The sequence below is a fragment of the Strix uralensis genome, chromosome 3 (assembly GCF_047716275.1).
Source record: "Strix uralensis isolate ZFMK-TIS-50842 chromosome 3, bStrUra1, whole genome shotgun sequence".
NCBI lineage: Eukaryota > Metazoa > Chordata > Aves > Strigiformes > Strigidae > Strix > Strix uralensis.
The window spans coordinates 1,361,479-1,383,376 of NC_133974.1; the positions used below are offsets into that span (position 1 = coordinate 1,361,479).

The window sequence follows — 21,898 nt, forward strand, 5'->3', positions numbered from 1 at the left end:
CCAGTGACTGAGTGTTCGAGTCCCGGTGCCGGTGCGTGTCCCGGGCCCGGTACCGGTGCGGGTTCGGGTCTCGGTGGTTGCCGGTTCGAGTCCCGGTCCCGGTGCGCGTGTCGGTCTCGCTGCGGTTTCGGATCCCGGGGTCTGCGGGTTCGATTCCCTGTCCCGCTGGTTTGCGGGTCCGGGTCCCGGTCCAAGCGCGGGTTCTAGTCCCGGTGCCGGTGGTTGCGGGTCCGGGTGCGGTGCGGGCGCGGCGGGGCGGTGGTGCTGAAGGACAGCTCCGCCCCCACCCGCCCCCTCCACCCCCCCACCGCCCCCCGCCTCCCTCCCCGCTCCGCCGCCGCCGCCGCCGCCGCGCCGAGCCGAGCCGAGCCGCGCCGGGCCCGCCACCGCCGCCACCGCCGCCGCCATGCCCCAGACGGCCCCGCCGCCTCTTCCTCCTCCTCCTCCTCCTCCTCCTCCCGCCGCCGCACCATGAAGCGGCAAAACGTGCGGACGCTGGCGCTCATCATGTGCACCTTCACCTACCTGCTGGTGGGCGCCGCCGTTTTCGACGCGTTGGAGTCGGAGGAGGAAACGGCGGAGCGGCGGCGGCTGGAGGCGAAGAGCCAAGAGCTGAAGAACAAGTACAACCTCAGCGCCGAGAGCTACCGCGAACTCGAGTGGGTCGTCCTCAAGCTCAAGCCGCACAAGGCCGGCGTCCAGTGGAAATTCGCCGGTTCCTTCTACTTCGCCATCACCGTCATCACTACTATAGGTACCGGTTACCCCCCGCCCCGGTTCTTCCCTATGTTCCCGGAGACCCTTCCCCGCTTCCCCGTCACGGGATACCGGCGCCCGTGACCCCTCCCGCACCGTGCAGACTTTCCCCACGCGGTATCGGGGCGACCTGCCCTCTCGAGCCTCCTCGCCCACCCGCATCCCCCGCCCATCCCCGAGAGGTATCGGGGCGACCTGCCCGCTCGCCTCCTCGCCCACCCGCATCCCCCGCCCCATCCCCGAGGTATCGGGGCGACCCGGCCGCCAAGCTACCCCTGGGAAAGCCCCACCAGCACCCTCCCCAAAACGCCCATCCCCGTTTTACCCACCTCCGCCAACCGGGAAATCTCCGCCCGACCTCCGCCCGTTCCCACACACACACACACACACACACCCCCGCGCCCACCCCCCGGTATCGGGGCGACTCTTCCCTCCACCACCGGGAAACCCCAACCCGGATCCTCCTGAAACCGCCCATGGCCGTAGCGTCAGGGCTCCCCGACCCTCCCGCGGCTCCGCTGCCCCGGGAAGCCGCCGCTCGGACCTGCCCCCCTCCCTCTCCCGCGCCCATCCCCCCGGTATCGGGGCTACTCGCCAGCCCCTCTCCCCAAGCCCCAGAGCCCTGGCCGGACCCTCACCGTCGCGCCCATCCCCGAGGCATCGGGTGTCGCCCCTGTCCCCGGGGACCGGCGAAACTGCCCATCCCCGTGGTCTCTGGACTCCCCATTCTTGGGGTCCCCCCCCGCTCCCATCCCTGCAGCCTCTGGGCTCCCCGCCAGCACGTCCCCCAGCTTTGGGGACCCCCGCACTTTGGGGCTCCTCAACCCCACTCCCACCCCCTCTGTGGCTTGGGGGGGGGGCCGGGGGAGGGGGGGTCTGAGCTGGGACCCTCCTTTCCCAACCCTGCAGGGAGGTTCTGGGGGGGGTGGTGCAGAGTCCAGTAGGACTGTGGGGGCAGCGGGTGCTGGGGGGGGTCACAGTGAGGCTGTGAACAGGCGATTTCCTCGGCTGACCCCTTCCCTGGAGGAGGAGGAGGAGGAGGAGGAGGAGGAGGAGGAGGAGGAGGAGGAGGAGGAGGAGGAGGGGGAAGGTCCCCTGGGACAGGGTCCCCTCTCAGCCCATCTCCTGCCCTTCCCGGGTGACAGCCTGGTGGGACCCCCCCAGTCCGGGGTGGGGGGGGACACACACAAGGGGATGTGTCTGGCCCTACAAGGGGAGTGTCGGTGCTCAGGGTGGTCTGGGGTGACCCACTGTCCCCTGGTCCCCAAACTGCCCCATCCTCAGCGCCCAGCAAGGGCCTGGAGGGCTGGGGGACAGTCAGGAGACAGTCGGGGGACAGTTGGGGGACAGTCAGGGTGGCACGTGGCTGGCCTGGCCCTGGCCAGCACCCGGGGAGATACAGGCAGAAGCTGGAGGCATGAGGAGGGCTGGCGGGGGGGGGGGGCACCAGGGCTGAGACACGGGTGTTGGGGTGACTGGTGGTTCCCGGGGCTGAGATTCAGGTGTTGGGGTGGCTCTTGGCTTTTGGGGGTGAGGTACAGGTGTAGGGGTGGCTGTTTGAGGCCAGGATGTGGCTGTTGGGTTGGCTGCTGGGTTTTGGGGGTGAGATACAGGTGTTGGGGTGGCTGTTTGGGGCTGAGATGTGGCTGTTGGGGTGGCTGTTGGGTTTTGGGGTTGAGATACAGGTGTTGGGGTGGCTGTTGGTTCCCAGGGCTGATATGCAGGTGTTAGGGCGGCTGTTTGAGGCTGAGATGTGGCTGTTGGCTTTTGGGGGTGAGATACGGGTGTTGGAGTGGCTGTTGGGGGCTGAGATGTGGCTGTTGGGGTGGCTGTTGTCTTTTAGAGGTGAGATACCGGTGTTGGGGTGGCTGTTGGTTCCCAAGGCTGAGATGTAGGTGTTGGGGCAGCTGTTTGGGGATGAGATGTGGCTGTTGGTGTGGCTGTTGGTTTTGGGGGCTGAGATACAGGCATTGGAGTGGCTGTTTGGCAGATGCGGGTGTTGGAGCAGCCGCTGGTTTTGGGGGCTGAGATGGGGGTGTTGGTTTTTGGGGACAAGACATGAGTGTTGGGGTGGCTGTTGGTTTGCGGGGCTGAGATACAGGTGTTGGGGTGGCTGTTTGGGGATGAGGTGCGGGTGTTGAGGACGCTGTTGGGTTTTGATGATGAGATACGGGTGTTGGAGTGGTTGTTGGGGCTGAGACACAGGTGTTGGGGTGGCCAGTGGTTTTTGGGGACGAGACGTGTGTTGGGGAGGCTGTTGGTTTTGGGGGCTGAAATGGGGGTGTTGAGGTGGCTGTTGGTTTGGAGGTCTGAGATGGGAGTGTTGGGGTGACTGTTTGGGGCTGAAATGGGGGTGTTGAGGTGGCTGCTGGTTTTTGGGGCTGAGACAGGGATGTTGGAGCAGCCGCTGGTTTTGGGGGCTGAGATGGGGGTTTTGGGGCGGCTGGTGGTTTGGGGGGCTGAGATGAGGGTGTCGGAGTGGCCACTGATTTTTGGGGCCCCAAAATCCCCAGTGACTGTTGGTTTCAGGGGCTGAAATGGGGGTGTCAGAGCAGCAGCTGGTTTTTGGGACTGAGATGGGAATGTTGAAGCAGCCACTGTTTTTTGGGGCTGAGACAGGGGTTTTGGGGTGACTGTTGGTTTTGGGGGCTGAGATGGGATGTCAGAGCAGCCGCGGGCTGAGCGGAGCCAGGCTCTGGCCTCTCCCGGCTGGCGGGAGCAGCTGGGAAAGGCTTTGAAAGTGAAGACAAGCAGCTTATGTTTGACGTGAGAGGGAGGAGGAGCGGGCAAGGGGGTGCGCGGGGGGTGGGGAGCCGAGCGAGCGGGAGGCGAGCGGGAGCGAGCGGCGTCTCGCCAGCCCACACAAAGGATGCTGCAGTGAGGGAGGAGGGAGACAAAGCCAGGCTGGTGTGCACAGTCCTGGGAGGCCGGGGCTCAGCTCCGGGCTGCGGGCAGGCTGGGGGGGGCCCTGCCCTGCCTCCCCCCACAACACCCTGCACCCCTGCCCTGCCTGCAGCTGCCTGGAGCCCGGCATGGAGGAGGGTTGGCTGAGCCCCGACGCAGGCGTTACACCCCAGGAAAGCATCCTACCAGCTGCGGCTGCGGGTTCAAACCTTAAAATCTCCTTTTGGGCTCGATGCGGGAGCTCGGAGGTCGCTCTGGGGTTGGGGCGATGACACCCGGACCCCGAAAAATGTGTGGAGTGGGAGGGAAATGCAGAGGGAACGGCCCCAAGCTGGGCTTTACAGCTCTGTGGGCGTCAAGTCCTTCTCTCCCAGCAGCTTCAGCCTCGCCGCGACCTCCAAGGGTGTGTAGCGGGGAGGGGCACGGACATAAATATTGTTTTTACCAAAATCTGATGATTTTGAAGGCAGTTTTAGCTGGCCCGTTGCAATGGAGCTCGGGTGCTGCCGAACGGGCCCAGCGTGCACCAGTGAAGAGAGCAAAATCCTCAAAAGCCACAAGAGAGGAAAGAAAATCCCATTATTCCCATGAAATGGGATTTTCCAGTGGGGGGAAAAAAAAGGAAATTTCCAGGAAATCTGTAAAGCTCCTCTTGCAGCTGGGGACCGGGAACAGCAATCGGGATGCCGGGGCCCCGGTGCCGGCTGAGATCCTGGTGCTGTGACTGGGCAGGAAGGAGGGAAAACCGGGAGGGTGACGGGTCCCACTTGGAAAGTTTTTCTTACATTTTGGGGTTTTTTTCGTTTTTTCCTTTATCTGGGAAAATAGCCAAGAGGCGAGCTGCCCTCCCAGTGCTGCTCCCCAGCCCTCTCCTCGCTCCCTGAGGTCACCCTCAGCTCTGCAGCCAGTGGGGTGTGGCCCCCCCCACCCCCCCAGGAGCTGCCCCAGCGCCCGGGGACCCCCAAAACACCACGGAGGTGGACAGGGATTTGCCGTCACCCTCTGCCCCCCAACTCCCTGCAAAGCCGGGGGCGAGGGCGGGCAGGGACAGAGAGCATCTGCCACCAGCCCCAGGGTCCCCTCGCGGGGTGTCACCATCAGCCGGACATGTCCCTTGTCCCCTCAGTCCCTGTCCCCGCACCAGGACTGGCTGTGATGGCTCTCGCTGGATCACTCCCAAAAAACACCCCCACACCCCCCCTTCCTCCCCTCGACAGCGAGGGGCCATGTGGGCCAGGGCAGGTGACGGATGCCACCGCGGTGTCACCATCTGTCACAGCCCTCCTCCCTCCCCGCGTGTTGTTTATCAAGGGAGCAGGGACTCTGCCCCAGCCAGGAGACCCCGGGGTGAGACCGGCTCCCCCCTGACCCTCTCTCCTGCACTGGTCTGCCCAGCAGTCACTCCCCTCCTTGTCCCCGGGCTGTCTCCTGTGGTGACAATGTGCCTGTCCCCAACCCGTCGCATCCATGGGGTCTCTCCGAGCAGGAAGCCCTTCCCTGCTCATGCCTGGGGGCTTAGTCCGGGAATAGAGGAAGGGGGAAGGACTTGGGGACACTCCAGGCCACAGAGGGGGGACCCACTCCCTCTGCCCCCCCCCGAACATTTCTGTTCCCGTCCTCTACTAGCCGTGCCTGCTAAAAAGGCCAGCAGTGGAAATTAACATTGGCACCTACGAACATGCCTTTGATAGGTTTCAGAGTTAACGTGCTGGAGGGAAAAACTGTACCAGTCTGTTCCAGGGCTGGGGTTCCTCCCCCCTCAGCCCAGACCCCTACGGGAGGTGATGCCCAGGCAGCACCTCACCCCTTTCAACCCCTGGGGACACACGGGGTCTTCCTCAGGACAGCCACCCCGTCCAGCCCGGCGGCTCCTGTGTCGCTGTGGGGGTTCATTTGAGTGGCCCAGTTGTGCTGCTGAGCCACAGGACCTGTCAGAGAGCAGCGCCAGGAAGCCAGGACCACTCTCCTTCCCTCTCCAGTTAGACATCAGGCCACCCCCTGCCACCTTTGCCTGCATTCACTCTGAAACCTAATGAGGGCATATGCACTTCTGCAACTGATCCTCGCAGGGAATGAGCACCAAGAGGGTGAATGGGGAGACGGGGTGTATCACCGAGACCGGAGCCGTCCCCGAGCCCTTCGGTGTGTGTTTTAGGGGTGGTGGACGCAGCACTCTGCCCGGCCAGGGCTCAGCACCACCGCTGAGGAGGCAGAACCTCTTCCCAGGGAGGGTCCAACAAACCTGTGGCGTGGCAGGGTGGGGAGGTATCGTGCATGTCCTCTCCCATGGGATTTAGCCCAAGGACCCTCCAAACTGGGGAGCTGGGCCGCACTGGCAGGAGCTCTGCCCCTCCGTGAGCATCCCTCCCTCTCCTCACCCCCCCCTCCCACCCAGGCTATAAATTCCGGTTTCTCTCCATCCCGGAGCGATAACAGCAATTAATACCCGCTCCCTCCCTGCCCCCCGCCTGGCCTCTCCCAGCTGATGCCTCATTAAACTCGCCAGCAAAGCCTGATTCAGAGCAAGGCATAAACACCACGGGCTGGGGCAGAGATGCTCCGAGGCTGGGGGGGGTTCATTGCCCAAGATAGGACAAAAAAACTCCAGTTTCTTTGGGTTTAGGCGGGATTTTTTTCCCAATTACCAAGCCCCAGGGCTGGTTGCTCGGACTCGGTGCTGCCAGGTCTAGTGCCAAGAGGCCGGACGCGAGCGGGAGAGCCCCGTTCTGCCGGTGGGTGATTTATGAGCCGGCTTAAATATTTATCAGGCAGCTCACGAGCGCGGCGCAGGATTTATAGCGGGCGGATAAATCACGGCCGGGGGGTAACGGGTGGAGCAAGAGTGTGGGGGGGGGGGTTCTCGCAGGGGTGCGTGCTGCTGGTGCACGGTGCTGGGTACTTGTGACTGGTGCTGGGTGCTGGTGCACTGTGCTGGGTGCTGGTGCTGGGTGCTGACGCTTGGTGCTGGGTGCTGGTGCACGATGCTGGGTGCTGGGTGCTGACAGTTGGTGCTGGGTGCTGGTGCTGGGTGCTGGGTGCTGGTGCACAATACTGGGTGCTGGGTGCTGATGCTGGGTGCTGGTGCACGGTGCTGGGTGCCGGTGCACGATGCTGGATGCTGGGTGCTGATGCTGGGTGCTGGTGCATGATGCTGGGTGTTGGGTGCTGGCGCTTGGTGCTGGCTGCTGGTACTTGGTGCTGGGTGCTGGGTGTTGGTGCTGGGTGCTGGTGCATGATGCTGGGTGCTGGGTGCTGGTGCTGATGCTGGGTACTGGTACTTGGTGCTGGGTGCTGGGTGTTGGTGCTGGGTGCTGGTGCACGATGCTGGGTGCTGGGTGCTGGCGCTTGGTGCTGGCTGCTGGTACTTGGTGCTGGGTGCTGGGTGTTGGTGCTGGGTGCTGGTGCATGATGCTGGATGCTGGGTGCTGGTGCTGATGCTGGGTACTGGTACTTGGTGCTGGGTGCTGGGTGTTGGTGCTGGGTGCTGGTGCACGATGCTGGGTGCTGGTGCTGGGTGCTGGTGCACGATGCTGGGTGCTGGGTGCTGGCGCTTGGTGCTGGCTGCTGGTACTTGGTGCTGGGTGCTGGGTGTTGGTGCTGGTGCTGGGTGCTAGTGCACGATGCTGGATGCTGGTGCTGGTGCACAATACTGGGTGCTGGGTGCTGATGCTGGGTGCTGGTGCACGGTGCTGGGTGCTGGTGCACGATGCTGGATGCTGGGTGCTGATGCTGGGTGCTGGTGCATGATACTGGGTGCTGGGTGCATGATGCTGGGTGCTGGGTGCTGATGCTGGGTGCTGGGTGCTGGTGCACGATGCTGGGTGCTGGGTGCTGGCGCACGATGCTGGGTGCTGGGTGCTGGCGCTTGGTGCTGGGTGCTGGTACTTGGTGCTAGGTGCTGGGTGCTGGTGCTGGGTACTGGTGCACGATGCTGGGTGCTGGGTGCTGGTGCATGATGCTGGTGCTGGTACTGGGTGCTGATGCACACTGCTGGGTGCTGATGCTGGGTTCTGGGTACTGGTGCTGGGCACTGGTGCATGATACTGGGTGCTGGTGCACGCTGCTGGGTGCTGGTGCTGGTGCTGGGTTCTGGGTGCTGGGTGCTGGGCACTGGTGCGTGGTACTGGGTGCTGGTGCACACTGCTGGGTGCTGCGTGCTGGTGCTGTGCATGGTGCTGGGTGCTGGTGCTGGCGCACACCCCTCCACCCCTCGCAACTCCCCAAACCAAGCCGAGCTGGGGGGAAGGAGCCACATCCTGCTCTGCACAGGGGCAGCCCTGGGCCAAGGGTCGGGGCCACCCCCCGCCCCCCTGAGCCAAAAACTGGCAGCAACCCCCCATTTTGTGTAAAGCAGGAGCAGCACGTGGCACCCACCCCCCTCCCGGGGGGATGCTGGGGGTGTGGGGTGGAGGGGAGGGACACGGTCCTGGCCTGAGCAGCTTCGGGGCCTTTGGCACCCCCGGCCCTGCCTGTCCCGGTGCAGGCAGAGCGGGCAGAAATCCCCCCTAAAAGGCCTTAAATGACATTTTATTTCCCCCCCCCGTGCCCCCCGGAGGCCCCTTTTCCCTGCGAAACCAGCTCAGCTCTGGATTTCAGCCATCACTGGGGCTGCGGGGATGTCCTCAGCTGCAGGTCTGTGCTGTCCCATGGGGTTATGGGGTGTCCCCCCCCCAAAAAAACCCCCCAAAATAAACGTTAGGATCAGCCGCCCAGGTCGGGGGTGTCACCAGCATCAGCTGTGGCCGTCACCAGGGTATCCCACCTTGGTACCCCAGCGCAGAGGGTACCCCCTTCCCGCTGCAGGGCCCCTGAGGGCAGTGGGGGGGGGGGGGGGGCTGGCTGCACCCCCCCCCTTTTGCAGGAGGAGGGGAGGGCTGGAGCGGGGGGCTGAGGGGGCCGGGAAGGGGCCTGGCGGAGCCCCAGGACTGAGGGAAAAATTGCCAGTTTCGGCACAAACAGGGCGCTTGGCCGGCAGCGGGATTTTCCATGACACCATCCTGATCCCCCCCCCTCCCGCCTGCGGGAAGCAATGCCTGGGGAGGGGGGGGACAGGCACCGGCTGCACCCCCCCAAAACCTTCCTGCTCCCCCCTCCCCAGGTGGGATGGCAGGAAAAGGGGGTGTGGAGCTGCCCCCCCCCCCCCCGCACTGTGATGGGAGTGGGGATGGGGGTGGCTCCCAGGGTCTTTGGGGGGTGACACCCCGACCCCGCCGAGTGTATAGGATAAATCGGGGGGGCAGGAGGGGTCACCGAAGGCGTGGCAGGAACCCAGATGGTGCTGCAGAGGATGGGAGGGGGCACCGAGGGGGGTTACCTCAATGTTGTGTTTTGGGGGGGCCACAGGGAACTCAGGGTCTGGCCCCCACCTCCATCCCCCCATCCTGATGGGGAGGTGGCATCGTGGGGGGTCTCAAACCCCAGGGTCCCCCCCACCCCACAGAGACATGAGTCCCCAGCCAAGCCCAGCACCCCCTCCCCAGGGTGACCCCTCCCCCCAGGGTGACACCCCCTCCTTCCAGGGCAGCCCCCTGCCCCGGTGCTGCTGGGCTGGGCTGGGCAGGGGGAAGCTGAGTGCAGGGGGGATGGGGGGGGGGAATAGGGGGATGGGGGTGAGGGCAGGATTGGATGGAGGGGGGGCAAAGATCTGGGGGGATGGGGGTGGAATAATGGGGGGGTTGTGGACAGATGGATGGATGGGTGGATGGATGGAGGGATGGATGGATGGATGGAGGGAGGGATGGATGGATGGATGGAGGGAGGGAGGGATGGATGGAGGGATGGAGGGAGGGAGGGAGGGAGGGAGGGAGGGAGGGACGGACGGACGGACGGACGGACGGACAGACGGACGGACGGACGAACGGACAGACGGATGGATGGCAGGATGAGAGGTTGGCAAGCTGGCTGCCCCTTCACCTGCCCTGGTGGCAGCACAGTGAGGACAGTCCCTCCTCCAGGGCCGGGGCCCAACTAGGCAGGGACCACCCGAGGGCTGCAGGTCCCGGGGCTCCCCTCCAGCCCTGCATCACCCGAGTTCAGCCCAGCCCCAGGGACCCACTGCCTGGGTCCCATCCCTCTGCTCCAGCCACCTCCCACCCTGCCCTGCCCAGGAGGTGTCCCTGGGCAGGACCAGTCCCTTCCCACTGCCCTCACCCCCTGTCCAGGGGGGGACACGGAGGTGTTGCGGGACATGTCTGTCCCCACACAGCACAGGCAGGGCTGTGCCCTTTGGTGCCTGAGCCATGTTTGCTTAGTGCTGCCGCCGCTGCCACGTGCTGCCTTTCCCAGCTGCTCTCTGCCTGCTTGTTTGCTCACCCTGCGAAGATGGGGGGACTCCCAGGCAGCACTGAGGGGCACCCCGTTGGTTGGCTGCGTCACCTGGGTCCCCACCCCTGGCCTGAGGGACAGCTGGGGTCCCCAGACTCAGCCCCAGCACTGGTTAACTGGCAGGACTGGTCACAGACTGGGTTGCTCTGGGCTCACATCACCATCGGGAAATGGGTGCCTGTTAAACGCTGAGCAGGATGCTGGTTCTTACTGGGAGCAATGGGGCGGGGGGATGTAGGGCTGGCACGAGGAAGAGGAGGAGGAGGATGCTGCCCAGGGCACGCTGCCCACCCACTGCCTCCACATCTGGGGTACCCCCAGGGGTTTCTCTGTGAGGGTCAGGAGAAGGGGGTGCCTGGGGCAGGTGCTCGGAGGGGCTCAGGGCTCAGTGATTTGGGTGTTGGTCGCTTTTGGGTGCTCAAGGGCTTTGGGAGAGTGGTGTCTTCCTGGGGTGCTCCTGGCTGTGGGTCCTCCAGTGTCTATGGATGAGGTTGGGTCATTCCTTTCTCCCCAAAATGCATGGGAACGTACCGACCTTGGTGGCTGCTGCTGAACCTGCCGGGAAGTGAGGTGGGAAGGGAGGCAGTGCTCCATGGGCAGGGGGGTTCCATTATTATGTGAAACCAGGCTTGGAGGGACCAGAGCTGGGTTTGTCCCAGGTTTGGAAGGACCAGAGTTGGGTTCATCCCAGGTTTGGAAGGACCAGAGCTGGGTTTGTCCCAGGCTTGGAAGGACCAGAGTTGGGCTCATCCCAGATTTGGAAGGACCAGAGTTAGGTTCATCCCAGAGTGGGACAGAAACTGGGGCTGCTCCAAAGCATTGGAGACCCCCAGAGTGGTCAATGCTTTGGTAGATCCCCCATCAGCCAGGTTGCCTGACCCTTCCCCACTGTCCCTCACGGCTCCTGCAGCCTTGCAGCCCGGCAATGGACAGTGAAAGCTGCAGCAGGTCAGAGACCATGGTGAAGGGCTCTGGCATCCCTCTGCGGGGGCAAGAGGCAGCAGCTCTGCTGAGTAAGGGAGGGGGACACCAGCCACGCATCCACCCAGACACCCGGCTATGGGGGGGTGAGGGTGGAGAAACCCACCCAGCACACAGACCCCAGGACCGTCCCTCATTGCTGAACCAGAGGAGGAGGAGAAGCATGATGGCTCTGGCAGCAGGATGAAGGGCTCCTGCTTGGGCATGGAGGGGTCCTGGCGTGCGCTTCGGCTTGTGGCCACCAGCTTTCGCTCACTGCAGTGATATGTGTCAGCAGGGAACTGGTATCCCCACTGCTTCATACCCCAGCTGAGCTCCCAACCCCTGTTCTCAGCTGGGACTCCCCATGCCCTGCCCTGGCTCCCTGCACCCCCTCCCTGGAGGGCTCAGCCCCCAGAGCCCCCCTCCCTGCCTTCCCAGCCCTTTTCCCCCTCCAGCCTGGTAACCCCTCTGCTCTGCACAGTTCCCTCCTCCTCCTCCCATCCTCAGCAGCTGCCCCGTTAATCCCCACCATCCATCGCTGCCGACAGCCTGGGATTTGCTCCAGGCCGGGGGCCCAGCCGAGACCTGCACCTGCTCCCCGCAGCCCCAGCCAGATCCACCCCTGCTCCTCCGCAGCCCTAAAAAGGAGACGAGCCGGCCGCGTTCCTCAGGGACATGTCATGTTTTCTCCCTGGGGACATAGGCCGTGCTCCCTGCCTGCTTGCAGCACCCTGAGCGGGAGCCTGGAGCACCCTGCCCGTGCTCTCCCTTGGCAGCGTCCCTCCTGGGACACCCCTTTGAGCGACACCCACCCGGCGGGGAGGTTTGGGGGGGGCTGCAGGAGGGAAGAAGGAGATGGAGAGGAGTAGGGATGCTGAACCCCTTCTGCAGGGAGGGCAGGAGCACAGTGGGAGCCTCGCTGCATGCCACAAAGTCAGGCGTTTAGGTGCGGTGGGATGAGCAGAGCAGCTCTTGAACCTGGCAGGACTGTGCTGCACCCCCAGGAGCTGAGCCCTCCTCTCCAACACCTTTCTTTGCTGCGGTGGATGAAACCACGGGTGCAAGAGAGGTTTGGGGGTTCACCCTCTCTGCCACCTTCCTGGGGTCTCTCCCTCTTCCCACTGGCTGGATTTTATATCCCAGCGACCTTCCCCCTCCCCAGCCTCAGACGTGCTGGAGATCAGGCAGCGCCTGCTAAAGCTGGGAAAGGGGGGGGCCTGGCAGATTGACGGACGCTTGGACACACTGTGAGAGCTCATAAACTCCCTTCCCTGGGGAAACGGGGCTAAATATAACTGTGGGAGGTTGCACCGGTGCGGGGCAGGCAGGAGCAGGCAGGAGGATGCTCAGTGAAGCTGTCAGAAGGGACGGACCCCATGGGCCCTGCTCGAGGCTTGAGTCCTAAATCCCCATCCTCGACCAGCTGATGCACGAAGGATGGGGAGATCGGGGCTCTTGGGAGGGGGATGGAGGTGTCTGACAGGAGGTGAGGGCAGGGGCAGGCAGGCAGGCAGGGTGAGGGCTCGATGCTTGTCCTGAGGGCAGAGAGAGGGATGTGACCCTGGTTTGACATGCACCGCCTGGCTCTGCTGCAGGAGCCGGTGGCCACTCGGGTGGGGTGACATTGCCTTGGTGTCCCTTCTGCTGCTGGGGAGGGGACAGCAGGCAGAGAGGGGACAGCAAGCAACAGCCCCTTTTCCATCAGCAAGGGAAGGGACAGGCTGGCACCTGGCACTGATGAGAGCAGTGATGCTCTCTGGTGATTCTCTCTGGTGATTCTATGCCCAGGTGGCCAAGAAGGCCAATGGCATCCTGGCTTGTATCAGCACTAGCGTGGCCAGCAGGGACAGGGAAGGGATCTGACCCCTGGACTCAGCACTGGGGAGGCCGCCCCTTGATGAGTGGGTTCAGTTTTGGGCCCCTCACTCCAAAAAGGCCATTGAATGACTCGAGCGTGTCCAGAGAAGGGCAACGGAGCTGGTGCAGGGTCTGGAGCGCAGGTCTGATGGGGAGCGGCTGAGGGAACTGGGGGGGTTTAGTCTGGAGAAGAGGAGGCTGAGGGGAGACCTCATGGCCCTCTCCAACTCCCTGAAAGGAGGGTGCAGAGAGGGGGGATGAGTCTCTTGAGCCAAGGAACCAGCGCCAGGACAAGAGGGAATGGCCTCAAGCTGCGCCAGGGCAGGGTCAGACTGGCTCTTGGGAAGGATATCTTTGCAGAAGGGGTTGTTGGGCGTTGGAATGGGCTGCCCAGGGCAGGGGGGGAGTCCCCATCCCTGGAGGGGTTGAAGAGTCGGGTTGACCCAGCGCTGAGGGATCTGGTGGAGTTGGGAACGGTCAGTGTGAGGGTCATGGTTGGACTGGAGGAGCTTCAAGGGCTTTTCCAACCTCGATGATTCTGGGATTCTCTCCGGTGATTCTCTCTGGCTGCTGTGGCCGCAGCCTGAGCTGGCAGTGCTGGTGGCTGGGACATGTCCCACCAGCTCCTTGGAGGATCTGACCATCCTTGTTTTCACCTCCTGCCCACTGCTCCTGCCTGCTCTGTGCTGAGGGCAGCCTGTCCCCCAGCCCCTGCCTGCTCCTGGGGCCCTGGCCCCAGGCATTGGAGGTAAAGCCCTCAGCAGTCCCCGCTCTGGGGCTCATCCTCAGTGTGCAGTGCTGGTGAGGGGGAAGGGGAAAAGGGAAAAGGAAAGGGGAAAGTGAAAGGGAAAGGGAAAGGGAAAGGGAAAGGGAAAGGGAAAGGGAAAGGGAAAGGGAAAGGGAAAGGGAAAGGGAAAGGGAAAGGGAAAGGGAAAGGGAAAGGGAAAGGGAAAGGGAAAGGGAAAGGGAAAGGGAAAGGGAAGGGGAAAGGGAAAGGGGGAAAGGGGGAAAAGAGGAAAAGGAAGAAAAGGAAAAAAGAGAAAGGGAAAAGAAAAAATAGGAGGGGAAAGTGAGGGGGAAAGGAAAAAGAAGAAAGGAAAGGGAAAGAGAAAGGAAAATGAAAAGGAAAATGAAAATTAGAATAACAAGAAGGAAAGGGAAAAGGAAAAGGAAGAGGAGATGGAAAAGGAGGAGGAAAAGGGAAAAAGAGAAAGGAAGGGAAAGGGAGAGGGAAAGGAAAAAAGGGAAAGGGAAAGGAAAAGGGAGAAGGAAAAAGAGAAATGAAGGGAAAGGAAAAGGAAAAAAGAGAAAGGAAAGGGCCAGGAAAAGGGAAGGGATAGGGGAGTACCCAGTGCCTGGTGGCGAGGGCACCTTCCCCAGCACAGGGGCTCGGCCACCTCTGCCCAGCTGCAGTCACCTGGGGTCCATTAGGGATGAATAATCTGCCAGCACAGAGGCAGAAGTCATCTCATCTGTGTGGGGTTTGTGTAGGTGGGAGATTAACTGAAACCCAGCTGGGCCCCCAGCCCCCAGGGCAGCCCCCGGATGATGGGCAGTGGGTCACGGGGACATGGTGACACAGGGCTGGGTGACAGAGGAGACCCAGCTGTCCTTGTCTTTAGAGTCCTTAAAACTCCCTATTTTCCCCATCTCCAGCACCTCTCCGCCTTCTGCTCTGGGGCGGGCTATCACGGGATGGGTATTTCAGGGAAGAGTGATCTCCATTTTCCAAAACCCCAAGGCTGGGGAAGGTGCCCTCATCCCAGCCAAAGTCCATCCAAGCATTCCCCAGCTGCCCCCACCCCAACCCAGAGATGCAGCACCTCGTCCCTCACCCTCCGCCAGCCCCCCAGCTCCCTTCCCCATGAGCTTTCCCCTTTCTCCCGCTCCCTCCCCTTCATTTTCATTTGGAGACCCCATTATCCCCCCAGACCACAGAGCCATCTGTGGTCACTCCTCGTGCCTGGGGGTGAGGACGGCACCGTCAGGGTTGGGGTCCACCACCGGTGACTCAGTTGGGGGAGCGGTTTGAGGTGCAGCCCCCTCAGACCACCAAGCTGATCCCGCTCTGTGGCTTTGCACCCCAGGTTATGGCCATGCAGCCCCCAGCACGGATGGGGGGAAGGTCTTCTGCATGGTCTACGCCCTTCTGGGGATCCCCCTCACCCTCGTCATGTTCCAGAGCTTGGGTGAGAGGATCAACACCTTCGTCAAGTACCTCCTCCACCGCATCAAGAAGTGCCTTGGCATGAGGCGGGCGGAGGTCTCCATGGCCAACATGGTCACCATCGGGTTCTTCTCCTGCATCAGCACCCTCTGCATCGGGGCAGCCGCCTTCTCCTACTACGAGCACTGGAGCTTCTTCCACGCCTACTACTACTGCTTCATCACCCTCACCACCATCGGCTTCGGGGACTACGTAGCCCTGCAGAAGGATGAAGCCCTACAGAACAAGCCCCAGTACGTGGCCTTCAGCTTCGTCTACATCCTGACGGGGTTGACGGTCATCGGGGCTTTCCTCAACCTGGTGGTGCTGCGTTTCATGACCATGAATGCTGAGGACGAGAAGCGGGATGCCGAGCACCGGGCGCTGCTCACCCGCAACGGGCAAGCCAGCAGCATCCACACCGCCGACGCCGCCTCGGCCGCGCCAGCGGCGGCAGGGGGCGGCGGGGGCGGCTTCCGAAACGTCTACGCCGAGGTTCTCCACTTCCAATCCATGTGCTCGTGCCTGTGGTACAAGAGCCGGGAGAAGCTGCAGTACTCCATCCCTATGATCATCCCCAGGGACCTCTCCACCTCGGACACCTGCGTGGAGCAGAGTCACTCCTCGCCCGGCCGCTGTCCGGAGACCCCCTCCAACAGATGCTTCTGCAATGCCCGCCGGTCGGCCATCAGCTCCGTCTCCACCGGTCTCCACAGCCTGGCAGCTTTCCAGGGGCTCATGAAGCGCCGCAGCTCTGTGTAGCCCCTCTCCATCCTCACTCGTGCCCCCTCAGACCCCCACCATTAGCCCCGTGGCCAAGGACTTTTCTTGGTCACGGCAGGAGGAAACCACCCCGGGGGTCTGTCTGCGGAGGGGGAGGCAGTGAGCTGGGACCCCCAAGGGGGGGCCGGGGGCTGTGCTCCTCTGTCGGGACTTTGGAGGGATGTAGGAGCAGCAGCGAGGCTGCCCCGGTCCTCTCTGAAACAGGAAGAAGGGAGCTGCTGGCTTTATTTTATTCTAATTTAAATTAATTTTATTTTATTTTTATTTTATTTTGCAAAACCACTCCTCAAAAATGTGAAACTTGAAGAGCTGGAGAGTGTTTTAACCTGATGGGGTGGGGGGTAGGTAGACCTACACCTCCCCCCATCATACCTCTGCGCAAGCGGCTGGGGACCCCCCCACGGCCCCGGGGGCAGCCCCATGGCAGCCTGAGCGTGCGAAGCCGTGGCTGTGAGCCGGACGGTGTGACCGCGTGTGCACCAGAGGTCTCGTGGGACGTGGCAGAGGAGGACATGAGGCTCCCGGCACCCACCACGGGGGTCCCAGTTGGTCCCCTCCATCCTCTGCCTCCTCCGGCCATGGGGCTGCCCCGGGGGGAAGGCAGCAAGGGATGCCTCGGCGAAGGCGAGCACGCATCAGCGGGTAAATCAGGCTAAGAGGGGCTTAGATGGAGCTTTTTCGATCACTGCGCACATCAGCCTGCCCCTGCGGCCGAGAAAACAAGCCGTGAGTCACGTAGGCTGCCAAAAAACGCCTGCCGCGACTTGGTGGGCAGCTCTCCGCCAGCTTTAGGGGGTTATTTTAACCCTTTTTAGATGGGCAAAGCTGGGCAACCCCGGGGGAGGCAGCAGAAAGCTCGGAGCCATCCCGGGGAGGCAGGACGAGGGGCAGTGGCAGCGCGGTCCCCTGGGACCCCCATCTCCATCCTCCCCCCACCCCGGCCACCCTGAGGCCGGAGCCGTTACCCTTGGGGAGCTTTTTTTGGGGACAACCTGGGGCATCATAAGACTTTTTCACCCTTCTTCTCCTTCACATTCCTGGGTTGCACCGGTTCCCTTTCAACCCGCGCCCCATCTCACCCTAACACCTTGAGCCCAGAGGAGGGGACGCTCCCGGGGCATGCCCCGTCTGAGACCCAGGACATCCCCGGGGGGTCACCTCCAGCACGGCCACCCCCGTCACAGCAAGAAGGGGATGAAAACTTCTTTCCTTGCCCCCCTCCAGCCCCACGGGGAGCTCCCCCATCGCCCCCAGGACCACGATCCCCCCTGCCAGCACCCAAATCACAGGCTGTCCCCCCGCCAGCGGAGACACTGGGGGACACCGTGACATGCACTGGCCCCTCTCTGAGCCCCAGGGGTGCTGGGGGGAGCTCTGGGGACAGCTGAGGTACCCAGCCCGCCTGTTTCTTTTCTCACCTTTTAACAGAAAACCAATGTATTTCTAATACTTGACAACCTGTACATACTGTTAGATACCAGAGAGGATATTTATTATAAATGACGCTATCATCATATCTATAGAAATCTATAAATATCTATCGGAAAGGAGTCGTGGGGGAAATTTGTTGATGACTCCGGGGAATTTCTTTTCACTCTCTGCATCTTCCTCATCCTAGGGCACCCGCGGGGAACCACACTCCCCCCAGGCAAGGTTTCTCTGGTTCTCATGCCAAAGTATATTTGTACCGCTGAGTTACTTTCCTTAGAGAGAGAAATAAAGGCTGGTTCAAACCTCGGCACCACCTCGGCTCCTTCCCTGGGGCGCTGGGTGAGGACGAGGGGCTGGGAGAGAAGGGTCCCAGATCCCTGGGACCTTTCCACACCGTGGCCTTTGCGCTGCAGAGACCGGGAAGTGTGAGAATTTCCTCAGGACAAGCCTCTGCCCCTCTCCTGACTTTTCCCATGGATGAGGGAGAGGAGGGGAGGAAAGGAGACGCTCAGCTTCGAGCTCTGCCAGGGCTGCAGCATCCTTTGGTGGGCACAGTGGGAGAAGGGTCTTGGGTTGCTGGGGAGGGCAGAGCCCCTCGGGGCTCCCCAACCTCTTCCAACCCACCATCACCTACTGATCCAAGGCTGGAGGGGACCCCCAAAACCCAGCAGAGCTTTATCCCTCCTGCTCTCGCCCATAGCAGCATCTCTGCGGCCTTCGCTCAGGCTGGAGACCTCCCTCTGGTCCGTGCCACAGCCAAGAATCGTCTAACAATTGCAAGCAGTCGCGATGTCCTGTGTGACTCAGGGGGGACAGGGCTGAGCCTCCCATCTTGGGCCGCGTGGGGAAACTGAGGCACAGGAGACGCACAAAGAGGAGAGCTGGGGGTGCCTTGAACAGTGTTGGGCATTTGGATCCAAACCTCCGAGGGGATTTGGGCATCGCTGATGGCCAGGACACACCAGGATGGATGGGGGGGACATGCCACCTCCGTGGCTGGGGCCACCAGCAGAGCTCTGGGCTGCTCTCCTGCCTTTAAGTGGCTAAAACCTGCTCCCTCCAAAGCCAGGCAGGAGCCACCGGCTCATCTAATAAAGCTAAGCCTGCGAAGAGCAGATCAGTCTTGGCGGCACCTGATGGAGCAAGCGGCTCATCCGAGCAGCTGCTTCAGCCCTACCTGAGGGTGCACCCATGGGGATGCAGGAGTGCCGGGGGGGCTGGGTGCTTCCCTGGCGTTGGGTCCCTCTGTTATCCTTCCCTCCTGGCCCTGGTGTGCGGCTGGAGGGGGTGGAGGCATCCCCCTGTCCTCTGCCTCCAGTGCTTCCCAGCTGGAGCTTTGGTCTGAGCCGGTATGACCATTCCTGGGGTGTAACTGGTCCCCCAAGCTCCCAGCCCTCTGCCAGCAGCTCCAGGGCAGCTGGGACAAAGCCATCAATGGGTCGGGGTGGACCTGCTGGGAGGCTGTTGGTGACACAGGGCTGGAAGTGGTGGAGGTGCCAGAGGGACCTGGAGAGGATGGAGGAGCCATCAGGGAGGAACCTCATGAAGTTCAACAAGGAGAAGTGCAAAGTCCTGCCCCTGCGGAGGAACGAGCCCATGTCACAGTGGTCAGCCAACTGGGAAGCACCTCAGAAGAGGAGGACCTGGGGGTGCTGGTGGGTGGACCATGAGCCAACAACAGGTTGACCATGAGCCAACAGCAGGTTGACCATGAGCCAACAGGTTGACCATGAGCCAACAAGATGCCCTTGCTGCAAGGAAGGCTGAGGGTATTTTGAGGTTCATTAGGCAAAGCATTTCCAGCGGGTCGAGGGGGCAATCCTTCCCCTCTGCTCAGCACTGGTGAGGACTGGATCCAGTTCTGGGCTCCCAAGTACAAGAGAGACATGGATATACTGGAGAGAGTCCAGTGAAAGGCCATGAAGATGGTGGAGTGGAGCATCTCTCCTAGGAGGAAAGGCTGAGGGAGCTGGGGAGCAGAGAAGGCTTGGGGGGGTCTCACCATGGCTGTAAATACCCAACGAGGAAGAGGATGGTCCTTGTCATGGGCAGGGGATGGAGCTGGGACACCCCCCTGGCAGGGGCTGAGAGGTGTCCCCTGCCGAGGACCCTCTGGGCAGGTCCCAAGGGGTTTAGGAGCGCCTGAGCCATCCGCCTCATCCTGGGTAATTTTTTTTTTTTTTCTCCCTCTCAAAGCATCTAAATTTTCCTTGTCAGCCAGAGCCCAAATATTTACAGTCCACTGGAGCGACTTAAAATTCCTCCCCGGTATTAAGCAGCGCGGCCGCTCGCTCACAACCGTGGGGAAAGCTCAGCCCCGGGCAGCCAGGACTCACCCTGCAGCCTCCTCCAAGCCGTGAGGAAGAGGAGGAGAAGGGGTGGGGAGCGAAGGCTTTTATCGTGGCTGAAAAGGGGCCAGGTAGGGGGTGGGCAGCAGGTAGAGAATGGGAAAAATAGGGAGTTTCATGACAGAAAAAAGAAAAAGAAATCCAAACTCACGCTGTTTTGGTTTCTAAAGCCATTTTCAGTAAATAGGGGTTTAATTTTTTTTAAAAAGTCTTATTAAATATTTCTGGGGTGACCCGGGGGGGTGGAGGGGACCGAAGCCCCCCAGGAAAGGGAGAACAGGGAGGGATGGGAACACTCTGGCTGCGGCCCCAAGCCCAGGGAAACGGGAGCGGAGCCTGGGAGATGGAAAAATTAAGCGCTCTGTTAATGAGGGGATGGGTCTTGTGGCCTCATTAATTACGTGGGGCCGCGGGGGGGGCCTCTGTGGGTGAGGGGGGGTGCCTGTGCACTGACCTGCAGGGATACACGTGTGTGAGAGGGACATGCCACCGTCCCCACCCTGCCAGCCCTTCCCCACTCCTCCTGGTCTCTGGCTGCGGAGCATCCTGGGGTGCTGGGTGTCCCCAATGTCCCATCTCCTCCCCCCCGGGGACCCTGGGTGGCCCCACACGGGTGTCTGTGTGGGGCTGGCACTGGCGTGGGAGGGTGGGCATGTGTTGCACATCACGGAGGGGACTTTGGAAGTCAGCGGCTCTGCCACCGCTCCCCCATGTGTCCTTGGGACACTCACCCATCCCCGGGCTGGAGGAGGGGGCCAGCACGGGGTGGGGGGGGCCAACGGGGACATCCCCTGCTGGCCCATCCTCCCTGGCCCAGTCCGTAGTGTCCCCACGGGTGACACCGGCAAGTGGCACCACACCCCACGCCTGCCACCATCTTCTCTTCCAGAATTTTCCGTGGGTGAAGGCTGCGGGGAGGGACGAGGGGGGATGAGGAGGGACAAGGGGGGACGGGGGGTGTTTGCCCTGCGCACTGGGTGGCACCAAAGAAGTCAGGGGGGCCCAGAGGGAGGAGGCGGCCGCATCCTGCGTCCTTCACCCCCTCCCTGCAGATGTGGCCAAGCAGCTGCTGAGGGGTCCCTGCCGGGGCGGGGGGTGGGGGGGGATTGGGGTACGCTTGGGGTGCTGCGGGGGTCACCGGGGGTCCCGGGGGCAGCTCCACAGCCCAGAAAACGGCAGCTGGGTGTGGGGGAGCGGCTCTGCCCCAGCCCTGGTTCGGGAGGAGCCCCCCGCCACGAAGGCACCAGAGCCAGCGCTCTCTCCCCCCCCTGCCCCATCCCTTCCTGGGGACACGTTTGGGTGTCCCCCCATTACCCCCCTCCCCAGAGCCACGTTTCGCTCCCCCCCATCACCCCCTCTCCCGGGAACACATATCAAACCCCCCCGCCCAAATCACAGCCTTCTCCAGGGCCGCATTTTGGTCCCCTCCATCACACCCCTCCCCAGGGACAAGTTTGGGTCCCCCCCATCACCCCCCCCCCCAAGGCCACATTTCAGTCCCCTCCCCGCATCATCCCTGGGGGGCAGCGAGGTCAGGAGGTGCTGCCCACACCTGCCCTGCCCCCCCGTACCCCCCCCCCCGCCGCGGGAAGGGTTAACTGCCGGCGCAGGCAGCCTTGGCGAAGGCCCCTGGAGTGGGTTTTATGCCCCCCCCCGCGCCCCCCCCCCCTTTCCGCGGCCTCCCACGGGTCACGGCCGCCGGGGCTGACGTCGGATGGAAAAACAATTTATCTCCGGCTGGCGGGGAGGCCCGGGGCGGGGAGGGGGGGGGGGGGACGGCAAGGAGGGGGGGGACAGCGGCGGAACCCACTGCCAGGTGTGGATGCCCCCCCCCCTCCCCGGTACCCCTCGGTTGGGGTGGTGGGTGGCGAGACCCCCCGATGCCAGGGCTGGCCCCCAGTGAGGTGGAGGGGGGAACTTCGCCCCCCCCGCCCCCCCCCCCCCCCCCAAGCAGTCCCAGGGAGCTGGAGGGACTGGAAGAACTGGGGTGGGGCTGGGGGGGCTGCCCTGGAGCTGTGTCCATGAACAAGGGCCCTGATACACTGGGGTACCCCGGGGACAGCACCCCCACCCACCCCCGGAAAGGGTTAGCCCGGGCAGAGCAGGGTTAGACCAGGCAGGGTTAGACCAGGCAGATTTTAGCCTGGGCAGGGTTAGTCTAGGTAAGGTTTAGCCCGGGCAGGGTTAAGAGCAGTCAGGTTTAGCCGAAACTGGGTAGGGTTTAGCACAGGCAGGGTTAGCCTAGGCAGGCAGGGTTAACCCAGGTGGGGTTTAGCATGGGCAGGGTTAGCCTAGGCAGGGCAGGGTTAACCGAGGCAGGATTTAG

The 21,898-nt window shown here is 62.7% G+C and overlaps 1 protein-coding gene across 1 annotated transcript; it reads left to right on the forward strand.

Moving 5' to 3' along the window:
- Positions 1 to 359: 359 nt before the first annotated feature.
- On the forward strand, positions 360 to 17,530 carry KCNK3 (potassium two pore domain channel subfamily K member 3). Its single transcript, XM_074861234.1, has 2 exons — positions 360 to 754; positions 14,892 to 17,530. Exons 1-2 carry the CDS (start codon positions 472 to 474, stop codon positions 15,770 to 15,772), a joined length of 1,164 nt encoding a protein of 387 aa, XP_074717335.1. The 5' UTR covers positions 360 to 471; the 3' UTR covers positions 15,773 to 17,530.
- The last annotated feature ends 4,368 nt before the right edge of the window (positions 17,531 to 21,898 follow it).

What these genes read in the sequence shown, in the direction of transcription:
- KCNK3 (XM_074861234.1), top strand. Translation starts at nt 472, where the DNA reads ATGAAGCGGCAAAACGTGCGGACGCTGGCGCTCATCATGTGCACCTTC. An exon ending in CACCGTCATCACTACTATAG is followed by an intron (nt 755 to 14,891) that starts GTACCGGTTACC and finishes TTTGCACCCCAG; the next exon opens with GTTATGGCCATGCAGCCCCC.